At 41.6% G+C, this 17288-nt stretch overlaps 1 protein-coding gene across 1 annotated transcript; it reads right to left on the reverse strand.

Annotated features, from left to right (window-relative positions):
- Window positions 1-1714: 1714 nt before the first annotated feature.
- LOC307251496 (uncharacterized protein) lies at window positions 1715-15882 on the reverse strand. Its single transcript, XM_080028863.1, has 8 exons — window positions 15464-15882; window positions 14065-14183; window positions 13734-13845; window positions 12168-13328; window positions 4005-4310; window positions 3780-3916; window positions 3558-3657; window positions 1715-3210 (listed from the first exon to the last, which is right to left on the reverse strand). The coding sequence occupies exons 1-8, from the start codon at window positions 15729-15731 to the stop codon at window positions 2045-2047; spliced, it is 3369 nt and encodes a 1122-aa protein (XP_079884989.1). The 5' UTR covers window positions 15732-15882; the 3' UTR covers window positions 1715-2044.
- Between the last annotated feature and the right edge of the window lie 1406 nt (window positions 15883-17288).

Consider the following 17288-nt stretch of genomic DNA (forward strand, 5'->3'; position numbering starts at 1 on the left):
ACTAAAGACCACAGCACTGTGCTAGGCTCCACATGTTACAATTTTAAACATATTAAAAAAAACAGTGGGAGATCTGAAGGCAAAGGCGCAACAAGTCCTGATTGGGTATTTATACACTGCAGGCTCTTAACCGGCACAACTATTCAGTTCATTTAGGGACTATACAAAATGATTGAGAAAGAGCCATTTTAATTTGAAGTAAAGTCTTAACTCTTTGGGAGAATGGCGGTGTGGATGGGCATTTCATTTTTCTTTCTACTTAATATTATATATGTGAATTTGAATATATATTAAAAAAGAGAGCATCAATTTGAAACAGAGACACAAGATGTGCACTGGCTTCCATCCTTGAATATGTTTGTATAAGCTGTGCACTCCCACACACTCAACTGATAAAACAGCATGCTGGTTACCCAATCCCCTCGCACAACCACCACTGTCTATAATAATGTATAATGCTTTCTGCAGAATCAGCTAAGTAGGTATTTCACAAATATGCTCTTCATAGATAACTCCTCTTGTTATTGGGTTCAAACATCAAAACGAGAAGATAGCATCTAGAACAGAAGCCCTGCTTTAATCCAAAATGTCCCTCTCTCGCACACACACACACACACACGCACACACCGAGCGAGATATAGAGTTTATTCTCTGCTAGCTTTTACCTCACCTTGAAAATAAGATTAAAATGTTATCAGTTGTACCACCTGCGCAGTGCTGCTTCAGCTCCCACTCTAACTACAGATGCAACACATACGCTTAATCCTAAACATGAGATATGTAATGCACACGCACATTTGCGTGCTCTGGCTCACAGATCAACTATAACAGTGTCTACAGACACTTATAGAGATGATATGTTACTTAAATGGAATGGTTTTCCTTTAAATACAATATATTTCATATACTGTGTTATTAATGCGTTAGCAGCCAGATTAAGGAGGACTAATAATATCTTCTTGAAATGTAATTTATGGTCCTTACTTTGCAACACACAGTTAGGTGAAAGGCCACCAAGTGGTCAATTAAGATACAGCAATATTGCTGATGCAAACCTTGACAGTGGGATGTTTTTGGAGTTTTTAAACTGCATGCTGACAGAGCAGTATTAAATCAACAATAACTAAGAGTATAGGTTCAGTCCTCCCTCATGATACATTGTCAGTTCTTTAAAAAGGATACTAAAAAAAAAATCATTAAAATTGTGTTTTGTGTATAGTCATCTTACCTGAGCTGATATTTAATAAACATGTTAGGATTACACTTAAGATGCAAAACAAAGAGGTCATTCAAATTGTTAAATGCATTGTGAAAAATAAAACTGAAGAGGTCTGAATGCTATCTAAAGCAGGAGTAGACAATCACTCACTGTCATGGGTATGCTTGTGTTTATATTTTGATTTCATTCTTAGATGTGTTTTTTTGTCGTGTGATTTTCGCCTCTACAAAATGTGGAACTGTTTATAGTGACAGATAAATCATACAGAAATACAAATCAAGTTATTCTTTTTTAATCTGCAAATCATTTTTTTTTTACATAACTAAAATAACTTGTGGTGTTATATTCACCAAAATGTCTCTTTCAGTAGGTTGACTAATACAGGCTATGATCAACAGTCAAATATACAGCAAGTGCTTAAAAGCATGGTGCAATTTTAAAAAAATGGGAACGATTTCACAGAATAAATTATTATTTATTGAACGAAAGGGACAACTGACCTACTGTGTATCTCTGAGCATGATACGTTTAAAAACACATTGCTTTGGTTCTCTAATGACACTACAACACCTTCATAAGTTATAATATAAACATCTCTGGAATGGAGAGAAGAACTTCGGAACGATCACTTCAAGCAACTCATACATAGAAAGTATTTTTGCAATGCATCACAGCAACTGTATTTACAGCGCACACTAAAAACAAGGTAGCATCTTCAGTCAGCGGTTCTGGAGAACACTTTACAGAGCCTAAGCTGTGTATTAACACTGGATTTTTTTTTTCAAACAAAACACATCAGATGTTTTCTTCTCACTGGCTGTCTAATCAACAGATATCCAGGTGGATCCTCTGGTGGCGTTTGAGGTTACATTTCTGCGTGAAGCGTTTGCCACATGCCGAGCAGCAGTACGGTCTCTCTCCGGTGTGGACCCTCCTGTGGGCCTTCAGGTTGCTCAGCTTGGTGAAGCTACGGCCGCACAGGGCACAGATGAACGGACGCTCGCCCGTGTGCGTCTGCAAGTGGGACTTGAGGTTGCTGGGGTGAGGGAAGCACTTCCCACACTCGCCACAGCGCAGCAGGTGCCTGCCAGAATGACCGTGAGTCTGTGGATGTGGTGCTGGATTGGTGTGTGATTGGTGGGAGTTTGCAGACTGTTGCTGTTGGGTTTTGATGCCTACCCATGATGCACCAGTTCGGTTCTGGACTGAAAGTGGAGGAGCAGACGTGGCTTTAGACGTGGAAGGAATTCTGTTTAAGTTAACAACCTGAGAGTGGGCTACAGATAGTGCCGCACTGGTGCTGTTCGATAGAGTGTGTGGGGGCCTTTTTATTGGTCGGTGGAGGTGCTGTATGGCAGCTGGTAATCGGAGATTTGTGCCCGCTTTGGAATGCAGCTTCATAAAGTCCTGCACAGTGGCTTTATGGGTAACGCGGTTTTGCTTGAGCGTTTCTGAACTCAACCTGTGCCGTTTTCCCGAACACGACAAAGATGGCGTCGCAGACTTGGTCATTGTCTTTTCCTCGGGATGGCTTTCCACACACTGCTCATAATCGACAGGAACCTCTTGCTTGATAGCCACACCCAGTGCATCACTGTTTTGCAGTCTAGAGGGTGAAATCTGATCACTACCTGGGGCAAACAGAGCTGTAACGTCTGCGGTGAGTGTGCTGGACGGCTCTTCTTCTCTTTGCGCTAGAGATCTCATAATTTTGCTTGGATCACAGTCATTTTCCGTCTCAGGTCGGTGGTTCTGAAGCGATCCGGGTGTAGCGACAGTCAGGCCGGCCCAACTGCTGTTGTTGTCCACCTGGAAAGATGCGTCCGTAGCCATGTTGGTTTCCTCCAGCTCTTCAGCAAAGACATATGCAGCCGAGAGCTGTGGGTCTTGCTTCGTGACATTCTGCAATAATTCCTCACTGTTCTCTAGAGTCTGTTTTGGTGATGTGTCGGTATCGTCAGCGGTGTTGTGGGATTCAGGACCTGCCTCACCTAGAAAAGAAAGGAGAAAATGTGAACCTTTAGCTCTCCAAGCCACACTTTCAAATTATTTCCTACTAGCTCCAGGGGGAAGAAAAGGGGAAGAGTTTATCCTTACATGCAGGGCACAATGAAACTTAAATTTTTAGCAAACTAAACCACATGTATCCGACTTATTTTTACTTTGTCAATGGTTTAATACATACAAATGATGTCAAACTGATACACAGTTGCCTTTCACATTGGTAAGTCCCTAATAGTAGCAATGACAGTAGTAGTAGTATCAAGATATAATGGTGGATCATTCTTCACTGGGCCTTTAAGAATGGACCTAGGGTGACACACAGCACAACACTCACCAGCAGCAGCAGCAGGTGTGCCACTCCACACTCCCAAATTCACTTCTTCTTCTTCTTTCACATCCACCACTGGCAGCCCATATTCTTCTTCTACTGTTGCCTGTTTAGCACGAGAGAGTACAAGAGATGATGATGCATTTAGAGATGCGTACACAAAGCCTCTTGGAACAACACTGAATGCAGCAGAGTCTTTTTTGCTCAAAGACAAGTCTTGTGACCAACCTGTGATTCAGGGCCGCAGGTGGAAAAAGGATTATCCGATGTCTGCGTTGACTCCGGTGTGACTTCATTTTCATGGCTTCTTGTCCAGCTTTCCACAGGATCAACCTCTTCCTTCAAGGGACAGCCCCCCGAAATGTCTGTAAAAATAGAAGTACGGAAGTAGCCTCGTACAACATAAAATAAAGAGAGATTTTTAAATACATAGAATAAACATATTTTGTATACCCTTACCGTCGTCCTGTTCTTCGGGCCTCTCTCCCACCATAGTGTGTCTGGACAGTTCCACATCATCCTTGGCGGTGCAGTCGACACACTTCCCAGTTTCCACCCGGTCACTCAGTTTGCTCTGCAGCCATTGGAGCTGCATTCTCAGGCTCTCCACCTCCCGGTTCCTGCGCTTCACCTCCTCCATGAAGCCGTCCTCCACCAGCCTGCTCACCTCGTACATGGCTGTCTTTATCACCGTCTCCATCACGTCAGAGAGCTGGGTCTGGAACGTCACAATGAGGGTGTCCACGTCCGACATGATATAATGCCGTCAGGGTGCCGTGTGTGTTGAGCAGCGTGTTACCTCAAGGTAGTCCCGTTTGATGAAAGTGAAGGAATGGAGGTTTTGTTCATGTATAAAATGCTACAGGTTGTTTAGGTCGTATACCATTATAGCAGAGCAGTCTATTTTCAACTGTAGCCTACATCAACTTGTTGCAATGAGTGTCTAAGGCAATGAGACATAAATAAACATATATTTGTTTAAACATTAAATATATTTTATATAAAAACTTTCGACTAACGATACCTAACTAAGCGAGCTTTTAACCGGCACTAGTTGTCTTCACGTTCATTTGAACTGTCAGCTAGCAGGAGAATGTTGACTCCTTTTAGCTTGACTGTCGCTTCGGTATGCTACGTAGCGTTGATGATGGCGTCAACCCGTCAACAAGTCGTACACAACTACGAATAATAACAAACATAGTCGGGCTAACGCGTTTCTCTATTAACAGTTTGGGTTTACGATAAACTACTCTTTCTTTAAAGCAAATCCATGTGCACTTCTCATTTCATCGAGTTAGCTTTAAAAATTGCTCGAGGAGATGCTTGTTTTTGCTCGTGACGTCATGAGCATAGGACTACGGTGGCCGCACCTGCAAACTGAGATTAACAAAAACCGCGTTTGAATACAGGGAAACCTGTGTGCTGCGCCAAAGAATAATAATAAAAAAAAATCGACGACAGTGGGCACACATTAAGCCACTTGTGAAACACTCTTAACACAGTGTGCAATACAGAAGTACATGTGTTCCAAACAGTGGATAATTGTTCATTCATTTCACACAACATGCATTCAGTAACCACATTCACCAAAAGTCAAGAGCTTTTGTCCCATTCATAAACAACAACCTACAAAACACTGTGTATTTCTGACAGAATGTTCAATTGCTAAGACACTATGTTCAAAACTCTTAGGAACACATACAAACCAAAATATTGGATTCTGCATTTACCTTATGAAATGTGTTGGATTTGTGGAAGAATATTACCAAGAATATTACCAAAATGAAAAATTAAATTGCTTATTGAATATCAGCTAAAAGCACAAACCCTTGTAAAAAATAAAAAAAAAATTAAAAAAAATTTAACTCCTGTTTTTGTAGAACAAATGTGGTGTTCTACTGAATCTCAGACTGGTTTGCTGCCCTAAACATGAATCCATACAGAGAAAATACACGTAAGATATTATGGTGATCATCACTGTAAAATGCTGAAGATAGGAAGGAACCCTCACCCACTCTGTAGGCCTCATAGAAGGCGCGTGAGCTTCAAACAGACTTGACAATTAGCTTTTCTGTTTTTTGTTGTTTTTTGCCCTGGAAATTCAGGAGTTTTTAACATTACATTTTTATTTTGTGAAAAATCCTACTCTAAAAGATACTGAAGCAAAGTGCTCTGTTTTCATTCACTCTTGTTTACAATATGATAAGGTCATTAAATTAAAATATGTTACTCTTACAGTATTCTCTAATGAAAAACTGTTTTATTTAAAATCACTCAGATCATTTGAACCTCAAATATTTGAAATATATAGAGTTCATCTGTTGTGTTATGCTGCATCTTATTAGTGTTTTGTAGGTCTGTGTGTTGTGTGTGTCAAAGTGTTTTTCTCATTGAAACATGTTGCCAGTGTTTTGCACCAGTGAGCTTGAATGTTTTGAGACATGTATGAAGAGTTTTGTTGCTGTGAGTGACTTTTGGAGGTGAAATGAACTGAATCGCACAGAAGCATTTTAGTGATGCACACTGTGTTAAGAGTTTTGCACGTGTGGCTTCAGTTGTGCTCACTGTTGTTTAGCAATTGAAAACAAAACATAACTGTGATGTGAGGTGAATGGTAGTCTCGCAAAGCCAGACCAAACTACAGCAAGTAGTAGGGTCTGGAAGCACTCTGTTTAGAGCCGTCTATTCGGATGGGGAAACCGGGGAAACTGGGCTAGCCTGTTTGTATTTGTTTAAACCAATCACAATCATCTAGGGCGGGGCTAACCCCGGGAAGCAGCAGCGGTGTCCTGCAAAATAGTGCCGGGGGGGGACTTATTTTGATGGAACGTCTTTACGTCCAGAGACTGTCAGAGAAATGGCTAAACCCGCAAACGCCACACAAAAACTATTAAAGACAAAAGGAATATACATAGTGTGTTGCTTTCTAACCAGCATGTCAAGACACCATACACTTTAGCCCCCGAGGAGCTCACGGGATAACTTAACCCAGTGCTTCTCAAATGGTGGGGCGCGACCCCCTGGGGGGTCGCGGTGGGGTCTCAGGGGGGGCGCGAGCGGCAGGGGGGATTTAGTGTTTTTTTTTTTTTTTTTTTTTTTTTTTTACGTTTTTTTTTTTTTTTTAATATATATTTTTTTTTTAAAATAAACATTATACCAAGGGTCAGAAGTGTAACAGAATTTAGATCTTACAAAGTCATGACAGAAGGACTCGGTTTCTTTATTCAAGCTCGAAAGATGAACAAGCCTCCAGTCACTAGGTGGCAGCAGTGCTCAAACTAATAAACCCAGTAGAAGAAGTATACCTACACTGAAATGTGGGTGTGATGCTAGCGGACCTTTAAAGAAACAGAGCTGACAGAGGAGGAGAGATGGAGAAGTTTCTGACAGGAGGAAAAAGAAAAACGGCGGAGGCATCAGAGGGGGAAAAAAGTGATGGTAACCGGCAAAAACTCAATAAAACCAGAAAATACGATGAAGCCTATTTAGCCCTTGGATTTACCGTGAAAACGGTCGCAAATGAAGACAGACCTGTGTGTTTACTGTGTCTCAAGACTCTGGCAGCAGAGAGCATGAAACCAAACAAATTAAAGCGGCACCTGGAGACTTTACATCCCAGTTGTATAGATAAGCCACTGGAGTTTTTTCACCGAAAACTCAATGAGTATCGCCAACAGGCCGGTACTTTTGTGAGCGCGGTATCAGTCAACAAAAATGCACAATTAGCCTCTTACAAAGTTGCCTACCACATCGCAAGGTGCAAAAAACCTCACACGGTCGCAGAGGAGCTTATACTCCCGGCAGCATTGGACATGGTCACAATCATGCTGGGTGAGAAAAGTGCTGAGACACTGAAAACTATCCCTCTTTCCAATGACACGATTGGGAGACGTATATCTGACATTTCACACGACCTCCAAGAACAACTCACAGAACATCTAACAGACAAACGTTTTGCCATACAAATGGACGAAGCCACTGACAGCAATAGGGACTGTTTGTTTATTGCTTATGTCCGTTTTGACATGTCAGGGTCAATGCATGAAGACCTGCTCTTTTGTAAATATGTACGAACAAGAGCAACAGCTGATGAGCTCTTCAAGCTGCTGGATGAGCACCTAAATGAGAACGGGCTCAAGTGGGAGAACTGTGTCGGAGTGTGCAGTGATGGAGCGCAGGCCATGGCGGGAACGCGGAACGGGCTGCAAGCCCTCATCAGGCGGGAATCGCCGAATGCGAAGTGGACACACTGTGTCATTCACAGGGAGGCACTTGCGTCCCGGCAGCTCAGCCCCGAACTAAATGAGGTTTTAACGCACGTCATCAGCGTTGTAAACTTCATCAAAACAAGACCACTGAAAGCACGACTCTTCTCTGCTCTCTGTGAAGACATGGGTGCAGACCACAAAGCTGTTCTATTTCACTGCGAAGCACGGTGGCTGTCGCGAGGCAAAGTTTTGTCACGAGTGTATGAGCTCAGAGATGAAATCAGGGTTTTTTTGGAGCAGGAGCGCACGTATCAAGGGGAAAACAAGTTCGGTGAAGAAGACTTTCTGCTGAAACTGGCCTACCTGAGTGACATTTTTGGAAAGCTAAATGAGCTAAACTTACAACTTCAAGGCAGAGACAAACACCTCCCAGACCTCACAGACAAAATCAGTGCCTTCACTCGCAAGCTGGAGACGTGGGGCAAGCGACTTGACCAGGGAAATACTTCTCCATTTGAGAACATGAGTGAGTTTGCTGGACTTAATGACTGTGATGTGACCACAGTGATTCCATGTCTGAGGCAACACATCTCATCCCTAAATGGATTCTTTAAAAAATACTTCCCTGGTGACAGCTCTCAGTATGACTGGGTGAGGGATCCATTCAGCGCGACAGCTCCTGTTGAATTCAGCTCTGCAGAAGAGGACCAGCTGATCGACATGTCTTGTGACTCCACCCTGAGGCTGAAGTTTGCATCGCAGACACTGAGTGAGTACTGGCTGGGTGTGGAAAGGGAGTATCCACTCATTGGACAGAAGGCTGTCAACATCTTACTACCCTTTGCCACATCCTATCTGTGTGAGATGGGCTTTTCCACTGTTGCTGCACTCAAGACAAAGTACAGGTCCCAGCTTAACATTGAGCAAGAGTTAAGAGTAGCAGTATCAAGTTTGAAGCCCAGATTTGGAATGATGTGCACTGCAAAGAGGGCTCACTGCAGCCACTAAAATACAGAGCAAATTGTATTTTTGTGTATTATAAGCAGAATGTGTTCATATAAAACAGACAAATAGGGAAATAAGTTCAAAATAATTGTGAAGGTGAATTTAGTTATATTAAAAAAGCTCAAACTGATGTAGCTGCCAGTTTCAAATAGTTCAGGGTTCAAGGCTTTTTTAATGTCTTGTGTTATGTTCAGGGAAAGTATGCAAATTGTACATTAAATATTGTTGCAAATGTTGCACACAAAGAGTAATGTTTATTTCATTTTATTTTTATTTAAGTCATATATATTTTTGAAAGGGAATAAGCTGATGAAGCTGACTGACAAGTGACCAATGTTTACTGTTTAAAAATGTCATTAATTAAATGAAAACCCCAGAGAATCAGTTGCTCTTGTTTCTGTGTTTTGAGATTCACACAGACTGAACGGTCTTGTTTAAATGTTACAAATTGAGTTAATAAACTTGGAAATTGTTTTAAGATGTTGCAGATGTCAGCAAATGTTATTAATCTATTTTAATAATAAGGTGATTGTATGCAGAATGCTGGTGCTAGCAACTCAAACTCATATATAACTCTTATACAGATAAATAAATAAATATTAGCAGGTTCTCAATAGTATTTCAATTTAGGGGGGTCGCGAAAAAATTTCAGTCTCCTAGGGGGGGCATGACAGAAAGTAATTGAGAAGCACTGACTTAACCGGAGTTAACTAGCCACCCACGTAGTGTTATCTCTGGTAACATTATCATCGGCGGTTGAGAGGACGGCTACGGCGGTCGAGTAGAATTTTTAGCATTCGAGAACTTATGTCACCACCTCCTATCGCTGTAGTCAGAGCCGTAGTCCGTCTGTTTACAGGCAGAACAGGGTTTTGACGTTGTGAGCGCTACACCAACTGCAGCAAGTAGCCGTAAGAGTTGCTAGGTGATAGTGGAAGCCGTTGGAATCTTTCCCCGTCGCTAAAACACCGCTGCATAGTCCCTAATTCACCAAAGAAAGGGAACGGCGGATCTTAATCTAGCTGGTTATAAGGTCCGGTGCTCAATTCAAACCCCCACGCTTCATTTTCCAGAGTTTATGAGGGTATTTCTGCCCGGGGGTAGTTGTACAATGAAGTTGGACAGCTAGGCTAAGCTAGGATGCATCCCGGACCGCCGCCGCCAATATTATTATCCCGAAGTATCGCCACACTTTATATCTGTCTACAGTAATGTGACTTCTCACACCCTGTGTGTGTGTGTGTGTGTGTGTGTGTGTGTGTGTGTGTGTGTGTGTGTGTGTGTGTGTGTGTGTGTGTGTGTGTGTGTGTGTGTGTGAGAGAGAGAGAGAGCGCTGCACATAAGCACACGGGTTGACTGAGCGAATTGTTTCCGAATTTGAGGGGGATCACAATAGGGGAAAGCCAGCAACCGGGGGCTGCGTTGCTTTTCGACGCAAGCGAATAGACGCTGGCGGAAGTGGTCATGCCAGACTAGGTGAATGGTGATATATTTCTATGTTAGCCACTAGAGAGCGCTACAGGCTCTCATATGTGTAGTTCAAAGATTATTGACCTATTTGTTATATAGGCACGTTATGTTGAGCTCAGTGTGCAATGTCCGTGTATGACTTTGAGCCGAAATATTAAACAGTCAACTCTACAGCAAGAGTCAGTGAGTTAATCATAACCACTAAGTAAGGATTCATGACAGTAACATAAGCTCATTGTTTAAATGAGTAATGCATTTGAACTATTCAACAGCAAAGTGTAGCCCCATAGGACAGCTCTCTCCTGTTGACATTACATTTTTATCCAGTTTAAGATGATTTATTCATAATCTCCATTAAAGTATTTGACACCAACATGATGTGATACTTCCATTTTAAAACCAGGCCCCTAGATTTTGTCAGCAGGCTACCGATATATGTGGATATGTTAACGTCTGCTTGGGAAAATCATTCTTTATGGCTAAAAAGGAAAAATGGTGTGTCCTATGCTAACTGACCTATGCTAAATGTGTTATGACGCCATGACCTCAATATATCATATAAGCGTGGGACACCCAGGCAAAACTTATACAAGTGGTAAGAACATGCTGCACATGTTACACAGATAAACCCCAGCAGGGTCAATCTGAGGCAACACACACCGCACAAAACACAGACTTCCTTTGATGGAAGTTTTTTTTTAAAGATTTGTGATTTTTAATGTTAGGTTGGTTTGACATTTAACCAATCCTTTTTTTGGGGTAGGTTGGATATACAAATATATCTCTGACACACTTTAGACTTAACTCTCTATCCAAGCTGTCTTTTCTCTTCTTAACCACCTTTCATTTTCATTCGTCACACTCCTGACCTGTGACAAAGGGACTCAGTGCCATGTTGGTCTCTATTCTCACTTGGCAGAATATGATTTTCAATACCAACCAATATGGCAAACATATACGGTTGCTCTAGATAAGAATGGAAGCTGAATGCATTCAACCAAGTACCAGTGGATTCGCTACATGACTTATTTTGGTATTGGCATCGTCTAACCTGTTTTTCCTTTCGCAATATGGGATTCGCTCAGAAATTGACTAACACAATCACCTTGAAGGTAATCCTGTGAACATACAAACCCTCACTTATCCTACTACACTTTTGGCTAACACAAGTTGGATCCTTAGACTGAGAATGAAATAAGAAAAAATTTATCCTTAGCCTCAGCAGGTATCATGATGAACAAACCGTATTTTCAAAGACAAAAAATATTTTTTTCAGTTCATATGTTAAAAAGAAATCATAAGAAAATGTTCCAATGATTTTATTAAAACTTGTGGCTTTCATTCACATCATTAGTTTCCTTGACGGAATAGATAGAAATGTACAAAAATTATTTAAAAAAAAACATTGATAATGTGACTGAACATGATATGTATTCTGTATTCCATATTTTCCATAATAGATAATGTTTTCAATACAAACAAGTAACTTTTCATTGCTGAGAATAAGAATAAAACATGGCATTGGACATTATTATGATCTTGATGAAAAACTCCCATGGCTCATAAATAACTGCCCTGAGGGGCGGCAGTGGTGTGCAGGGTCGGAGGTTCGATCCCCCGTCTCCCCGCCACATGTCGAAGTGTCCCTGGGCAAGACACTGAACCCCGAATTGCTCCCGATAGTTAGCTTAGTTAGCTTAGCACCCTAGTGCTAAGCCCACCCTGCGTGGTAGCTGCTGCTATCGGTGTATGAATGTGTGTGTGAATGTGTACAAAAACAATGTAAAGCGCTTTGGGTCTGTGATAAATGGAGATATAGCGCTATACAAGTCCATTTACCTTACCATTAAAAACTTATTTTTAATACAACTATGTTCTCTGATGCTTTGTTTCCAAACACCCCCTTAGTCTCATAGAGCCGTCATGTGTTTGCGTTGATGGGATTTGAGATGATCCATGCGCTTGAAGCTGAGGCCGCACACAGCGCAGCAGTATGGTCTTTCTCCTGTGTGCGTTCGCTGGTGAACTTTCAAAATGTCCGCCCGCGTGAAGCTCTTGTCGCACATGGTGCACCGATGAGGTTTCTCTTGCGTGTGAATTCTCTTGTGCAACTTCAGATTCCAGAGACGGCTGAACTTGTTCCCACACACAGTGCAGCAGTACGGTTTGTCGCCCGTTTGGCCACACTTGTGTGTCTTTAAGTCTGAGAAAGAGGGAAAGCCTTTACCGCAGTGACTGCATAGGTGGAGCCCTTGTCCCGAGTGAATCCTCTGGTGGACTTTAAGGTTACAGGCTTGGGTGAATGTCTTTGTGCATTGGGTGCAGGAGTATTGTGGTGCCACTTGTCCGGTGTCTTTGTGTGTCTGCTTGTGAGCTTTTAGCGAGGCAGAATCAGGGAAGGACATGGGGCACTGGTTACAAGTGTGTCTCCTTCCTCCTCCTCCTCCTCCTCCTCCTCCTCCTCTCCCTCCTGCCTGATGCCCGAGATGTAAGGGATCACTGTATGTCTCTGAGCGCCCATGCATTTCCTCTGTGTTGCCTAGAGACGGCTCAATGCGAATAACCTGGCCCCTAAGGCTCAACCTTCCGTCCGAATTGCCAGACACATGTCCAGGGTACAACATGCTCGGGTCCTGTAGATACCCTTCTTCATTGATCAATAAACAGCTGAATTCTGCACTTCGACTGATGTTAGTCCTTGAAGGTGATCCCAACGACAAACCGGCCGCGCCCTTTCTGCTCCGTGGGGCGCCTGCTTGGTAAGCTTGATGCTCAGTTGATTCTGGAGCTCCCACGTCCCCCTCATAGTGCCCCATGTAACTCAGATTGGCACCCAGGTGGGACGGGGATCCTTGTAACCCGTCCAAGTGAGCCATGTCTATCATGTGGGCGTCTCCGTAGCCAGTCTTGTCAAAGCCGCCCAAGTCTCCCAGACCGTACCTGCTCTGGAAAAGGGGTTCCGACGTGGCTGAGTTTCCGTCCTGGCCGGAATCTGGCCTTTGTTCGAAGCTGGATTCCCAGTTCAGATGGCACTTTGGCATCTTTTGGTCACTGTATTGTTTACTGGGCCCAGGTAGACCGGATGGGTCCGTTTCTGAACAATGAGAAGAGGAAACAGTTTTATGAAATATGGTTACAGGGAATACAAAGACACAAACCCTGTATAAAAACTGAAATATCCGTCCCCCCAAAATCAGTGAATAACTTCCCTCATAATCTACTTCTTGTCCGTACTGTGTGTGTTTTGAAAATAATCTGGTGTTAATACACAGCCTAGGCTATGCAAACAGGTATGTAAACAAAGCAACAATCCGGTTTACAGAGCCTAGGCTGTGTTTTAACACTGTATTTTATTTTAGCACACACCCAGTACGGGTAGCTGGTCGTGAGAATAAATTCACTGATTATGACATAAAGGCAATTTGACAACATCCTTTTTTCAGAATCCCTTACTATGCCTTTAATGCACTACAATTCCATTCAAAATGTATTTTGTTACCGTCCAAACCGACTCCCCATATCTCTTGGGAGTCAACACAAGTTTCTGGCGTGATCAGAAGGGCTTCCTCCTTCAGCAATCTATCCAGCTTTTCACCCTGTTCCCCTGGAGACTGGAAGATAAACAGAAATAATACAATTAATACAGGAAGTTAGACTCTATTCACCTCAAGAGAAACCATAAGGTTGGTGTTAGATCAAAGGGCAGGTTAGATTTCATGTTAAGGCAGTTATACCAAAAAACAAATGACTGAAAAACATTACAGAGATACATGGACTCATAATGGTTAACATTAAACCTAATGGATTTCAGTTAATAAGTTGTCCTCTACCTGTGGTGCCTTCATGGTACTGTGGGCCTTTCCCGTTTCATGACTAGGCGTTCCTCCACCAGGGTCCTGGGAGCTATTAACCTCTTCTTGTAGCACATTCTCCTGTTTAAGGCTTTTCTCTGCAGCAGAATATAGAAGGAAAATGTGCCTTCGTAAGCAACATTCTAAAACAACTATGGATCAAATGATTGCGTGTTATTGTTGTGTCAAAGCTGAGGAGAATCAATTATTATGGGAGACAAAAGCAGTTAATGGCAGAGGCTGGGTTTTCAAATGTTGGGCTCCAGTCCAGCAGGTGGGGTCAGGGCTGGGTTGTTGCCACTGCAATTGTGGCCCAAGTAAGAGTTAACGCAAGCTGAATAGAAAACACCTGTGGCAGCCAGCGCACTCTCCGCACAGACATTGCACCGAGAGGGACAGAGGAGGAGATTAAACTCACGGCTTCACCAAAAGACTCTTCTGGTATGTAATGTGGATTTAGACTTATTGAAGAGATGATGTAAAATGATGTACATTTTAGTGGATTAAGTACATTTTTAATATCATGGGTTTTTAACCAATCGTGTTTTGCAGTCAGTATAATTTATGATATTTAAGAAACTTGAATTGGATTTCACTTCATCTTGGTTTAAATATATAAAAGATGAAAAAAGTATATAAGTTGAATTTTCACTTAATACAATTTACATCTTAGATACTGTTTATTTTACCGTATTGATTAAAGAAGAAAGGTTTAGCACATGTTTAAATATTTTGTGTCTTATTTGAATCTGATTAAAAGATATTGAAATAGTGTACCTTTTGTTCTGGCTTTTGTTCTGGCTTTTTAAGTAGTAAACTGCTGCACCTATATAATCGTCACCAGCTCATTGATCACTCTGTCTTGTCCGTGCTTTGGTACTGAATAGAAAGTGTACAGGTGGTTTCTCCTGATAGCTTGCTGCTGGAAGCAAAGTTAGAAAGAGCAGGGAGAGGGAACAACACAGTGACACGTTTTAAGACCTTCAAATACTCTGTAGACGAACAGCAACCCCTTCACCCCATTTTGACTCTTTGTTTTATAGTTAATATAAAACAATTGATATGGGCAGCTTTTAAATCTCCTTTTTTGGACATAGGCCTATAGTCTTATTCTACTACTTTCTCACAAAAATGATTACTTAGGGCTACTAAAGACAATCCTCAAGGTCCCCATCTCACCCTGCATGTAAGACACACACCCACATAATGTAAGATGATGGAGAGACAGACTTTTGTGAAATGTAATTTTCACTCTTATTGTTGACACACACATGGGCCACACACACACACGCAATATCATTGGGGCAAAACTATTATGATAAAGGTATGTGAATGGAATGGATAGTAGCCTAGATGAATTACACCAGACAATGCTCACCCAACGCTCTGTGTTCTTCCTCGCCGGACTCCCCTACTCTTCCGTAGTCCATACACCTGGCCCTGCTGCCGTCTCCCTCCGTATCCTTCCGCCGGCTCTCCGACCACCTGAGGCGCCTCTTCAGGGTCTCCACCTGGTCCCTGCACCGCGTCACCTCTTCCAAAAAACTGTCCTCCACCAGCCGAGTGATCTCGTACATGGCGGCTTTGAAGACCGTTTCCATAACACCAGAGAGTTGGGACTGAAATGTTACTATTGTCTCGGCCATTGTGCCAATAGCGTGTAATAACTCCGAGCAGATACCTTAAAGTAAACTGAGTATAATCCAACACGCAATTCAGTAACTGGAGTAGAGTGGCACCGTCGGTCCTTCGAGCAGACTGTGTCCACGTTAGCGTACTACTAGCTTGCTGCACTAGTTTACAGATTCCAACCACTAGGCATACATAACAAGCAACTATCTAAAACATAAGAGTAGGTGGCAATAGTAAGCATGCAGACGGTTTATAAATAGTGCAATATGTGTTTGGTAGCAGACCAAACTAAAGCTTAGTTGTTACTCTGACGTTACAAATTGTTCTTCGGTTGAGCCCATGGTTGAGCCATAGCATTTCCTCCCGATTCTGTAAACAGTCGCACTTCCGGAGTTTAAAATTACAGGTCGGGGGTATGGACAATCTTAATCGTTTCAGCTGTTGGACGTAGGGAATAGCGCTTCCCGATCAAGAATAGGTTCAACGAGCATTTGTGGTCAATATTACCGACACAAGTAGTAGTGTATTGTGTCTTTACATATTGAATATACAAAATACACCGGACCACCGGATATTTAGCTAGATGTACTGTATATAAAGATGATGGCTGTTGTTCTATAATGTAGCCTACCTTGAGGACATCTTTCATTTATTTTGGAATTCTTCTCATTCGAAGAATTTGAAGAACGATATACTCTTATTACACTCAATCAATCAATCAATCAAACTTTATTTATATAGCACTTTTCATACAATCAAATGTAACACAAAGTGCTTAATACAACTCCCCCCCCCCCCCCCCACACACACACACCCCCCACCCAGAGATATGCATACATGCAAAAACATTCCCCCTCCCACCCATCCATACCCCTAAATAAGAAATTCATTAAAAACAGGAAGGAAACTGCGCTGACAAGTTGCAACACATTGACCTCAATATCTTTGTTTTGATTTATTTTTTATTTTTTTAAGATTCACCAACTAAACTTCTGCTTAAACAAAATAGTATGAATAGGCTATTATCAACCTTAGAATTGTCTAGAAGGAATCAAAAGCCAGGATTACATGTTTGAGATGAAACCAAACATATGAAAACTAGGCTTTATATTTATTTTAATATTCTATATTCAAAAAATAAAGCCATCAAAACGATTAAAAGATGTGTTCTAACAAATGTGGTGCTATGTTTTTACTGCTACTATTGCAAATTATTGTATTGTTGGTTGCGATTTTACTTAATGTCAATTGTAAATAAAGTTTATTAATTTAATACCTTCATGTGGACTTTGCCATATTATTCATTATAATCAAACTAATATGTTAAATTGGATTCATGTTGTACACTCATTTGATTGATAGACTATTGTGTAATTCATTTATTTTCAACAAATATTTATCAAAGATTGTCTTTTTCTTATAGGCCTAGCTTCCATTGTATGTGACCCAGGGACACAAAATGAAGTATCAATTATAATTGTGTGTATTAATTAGTAGGCTAACTACACTACATATTTCCTTTTATATTGGATTTTTTTAAATTAAAATTCAAATCGATTTGTTGTTTTTTC

This window comes from Ammodytes marinus (assembly GCF_949987685.1).
Source record: "Ammodytes marinus genome assembly, chromosome: 6".
Classification (NCBI taxonomy): Eukaryota; Metazoa; Chordata; class Actinopteri; order Uranoscopiformes; family Ammodytidae; genus Ammodytes; species Ammodytes marinus.

Coding starts and splice junctions, on each gene's coding strand:
- LOC307251496 (XM_080028863.1), bottom strand. CDS start 15,731: ATGGCCGAGACAATAGTAACATTTCAGTCCCAACTCTCTGGTGTTATG. Junction 13,329..13,733: donor ATGGGGAGTCGGTTTGGACG/GTAACAAAATAC, acceptor CTCATTGTTCAG/AAACGGACCCATCCGGTCTA. Junction 3,917..4,004: donor AGAACAGGACGACGGTAAGG/GTATACAAAATA, acceptor CTATTTTTACAG/ACATTTCGGGGGGCTGTCCC.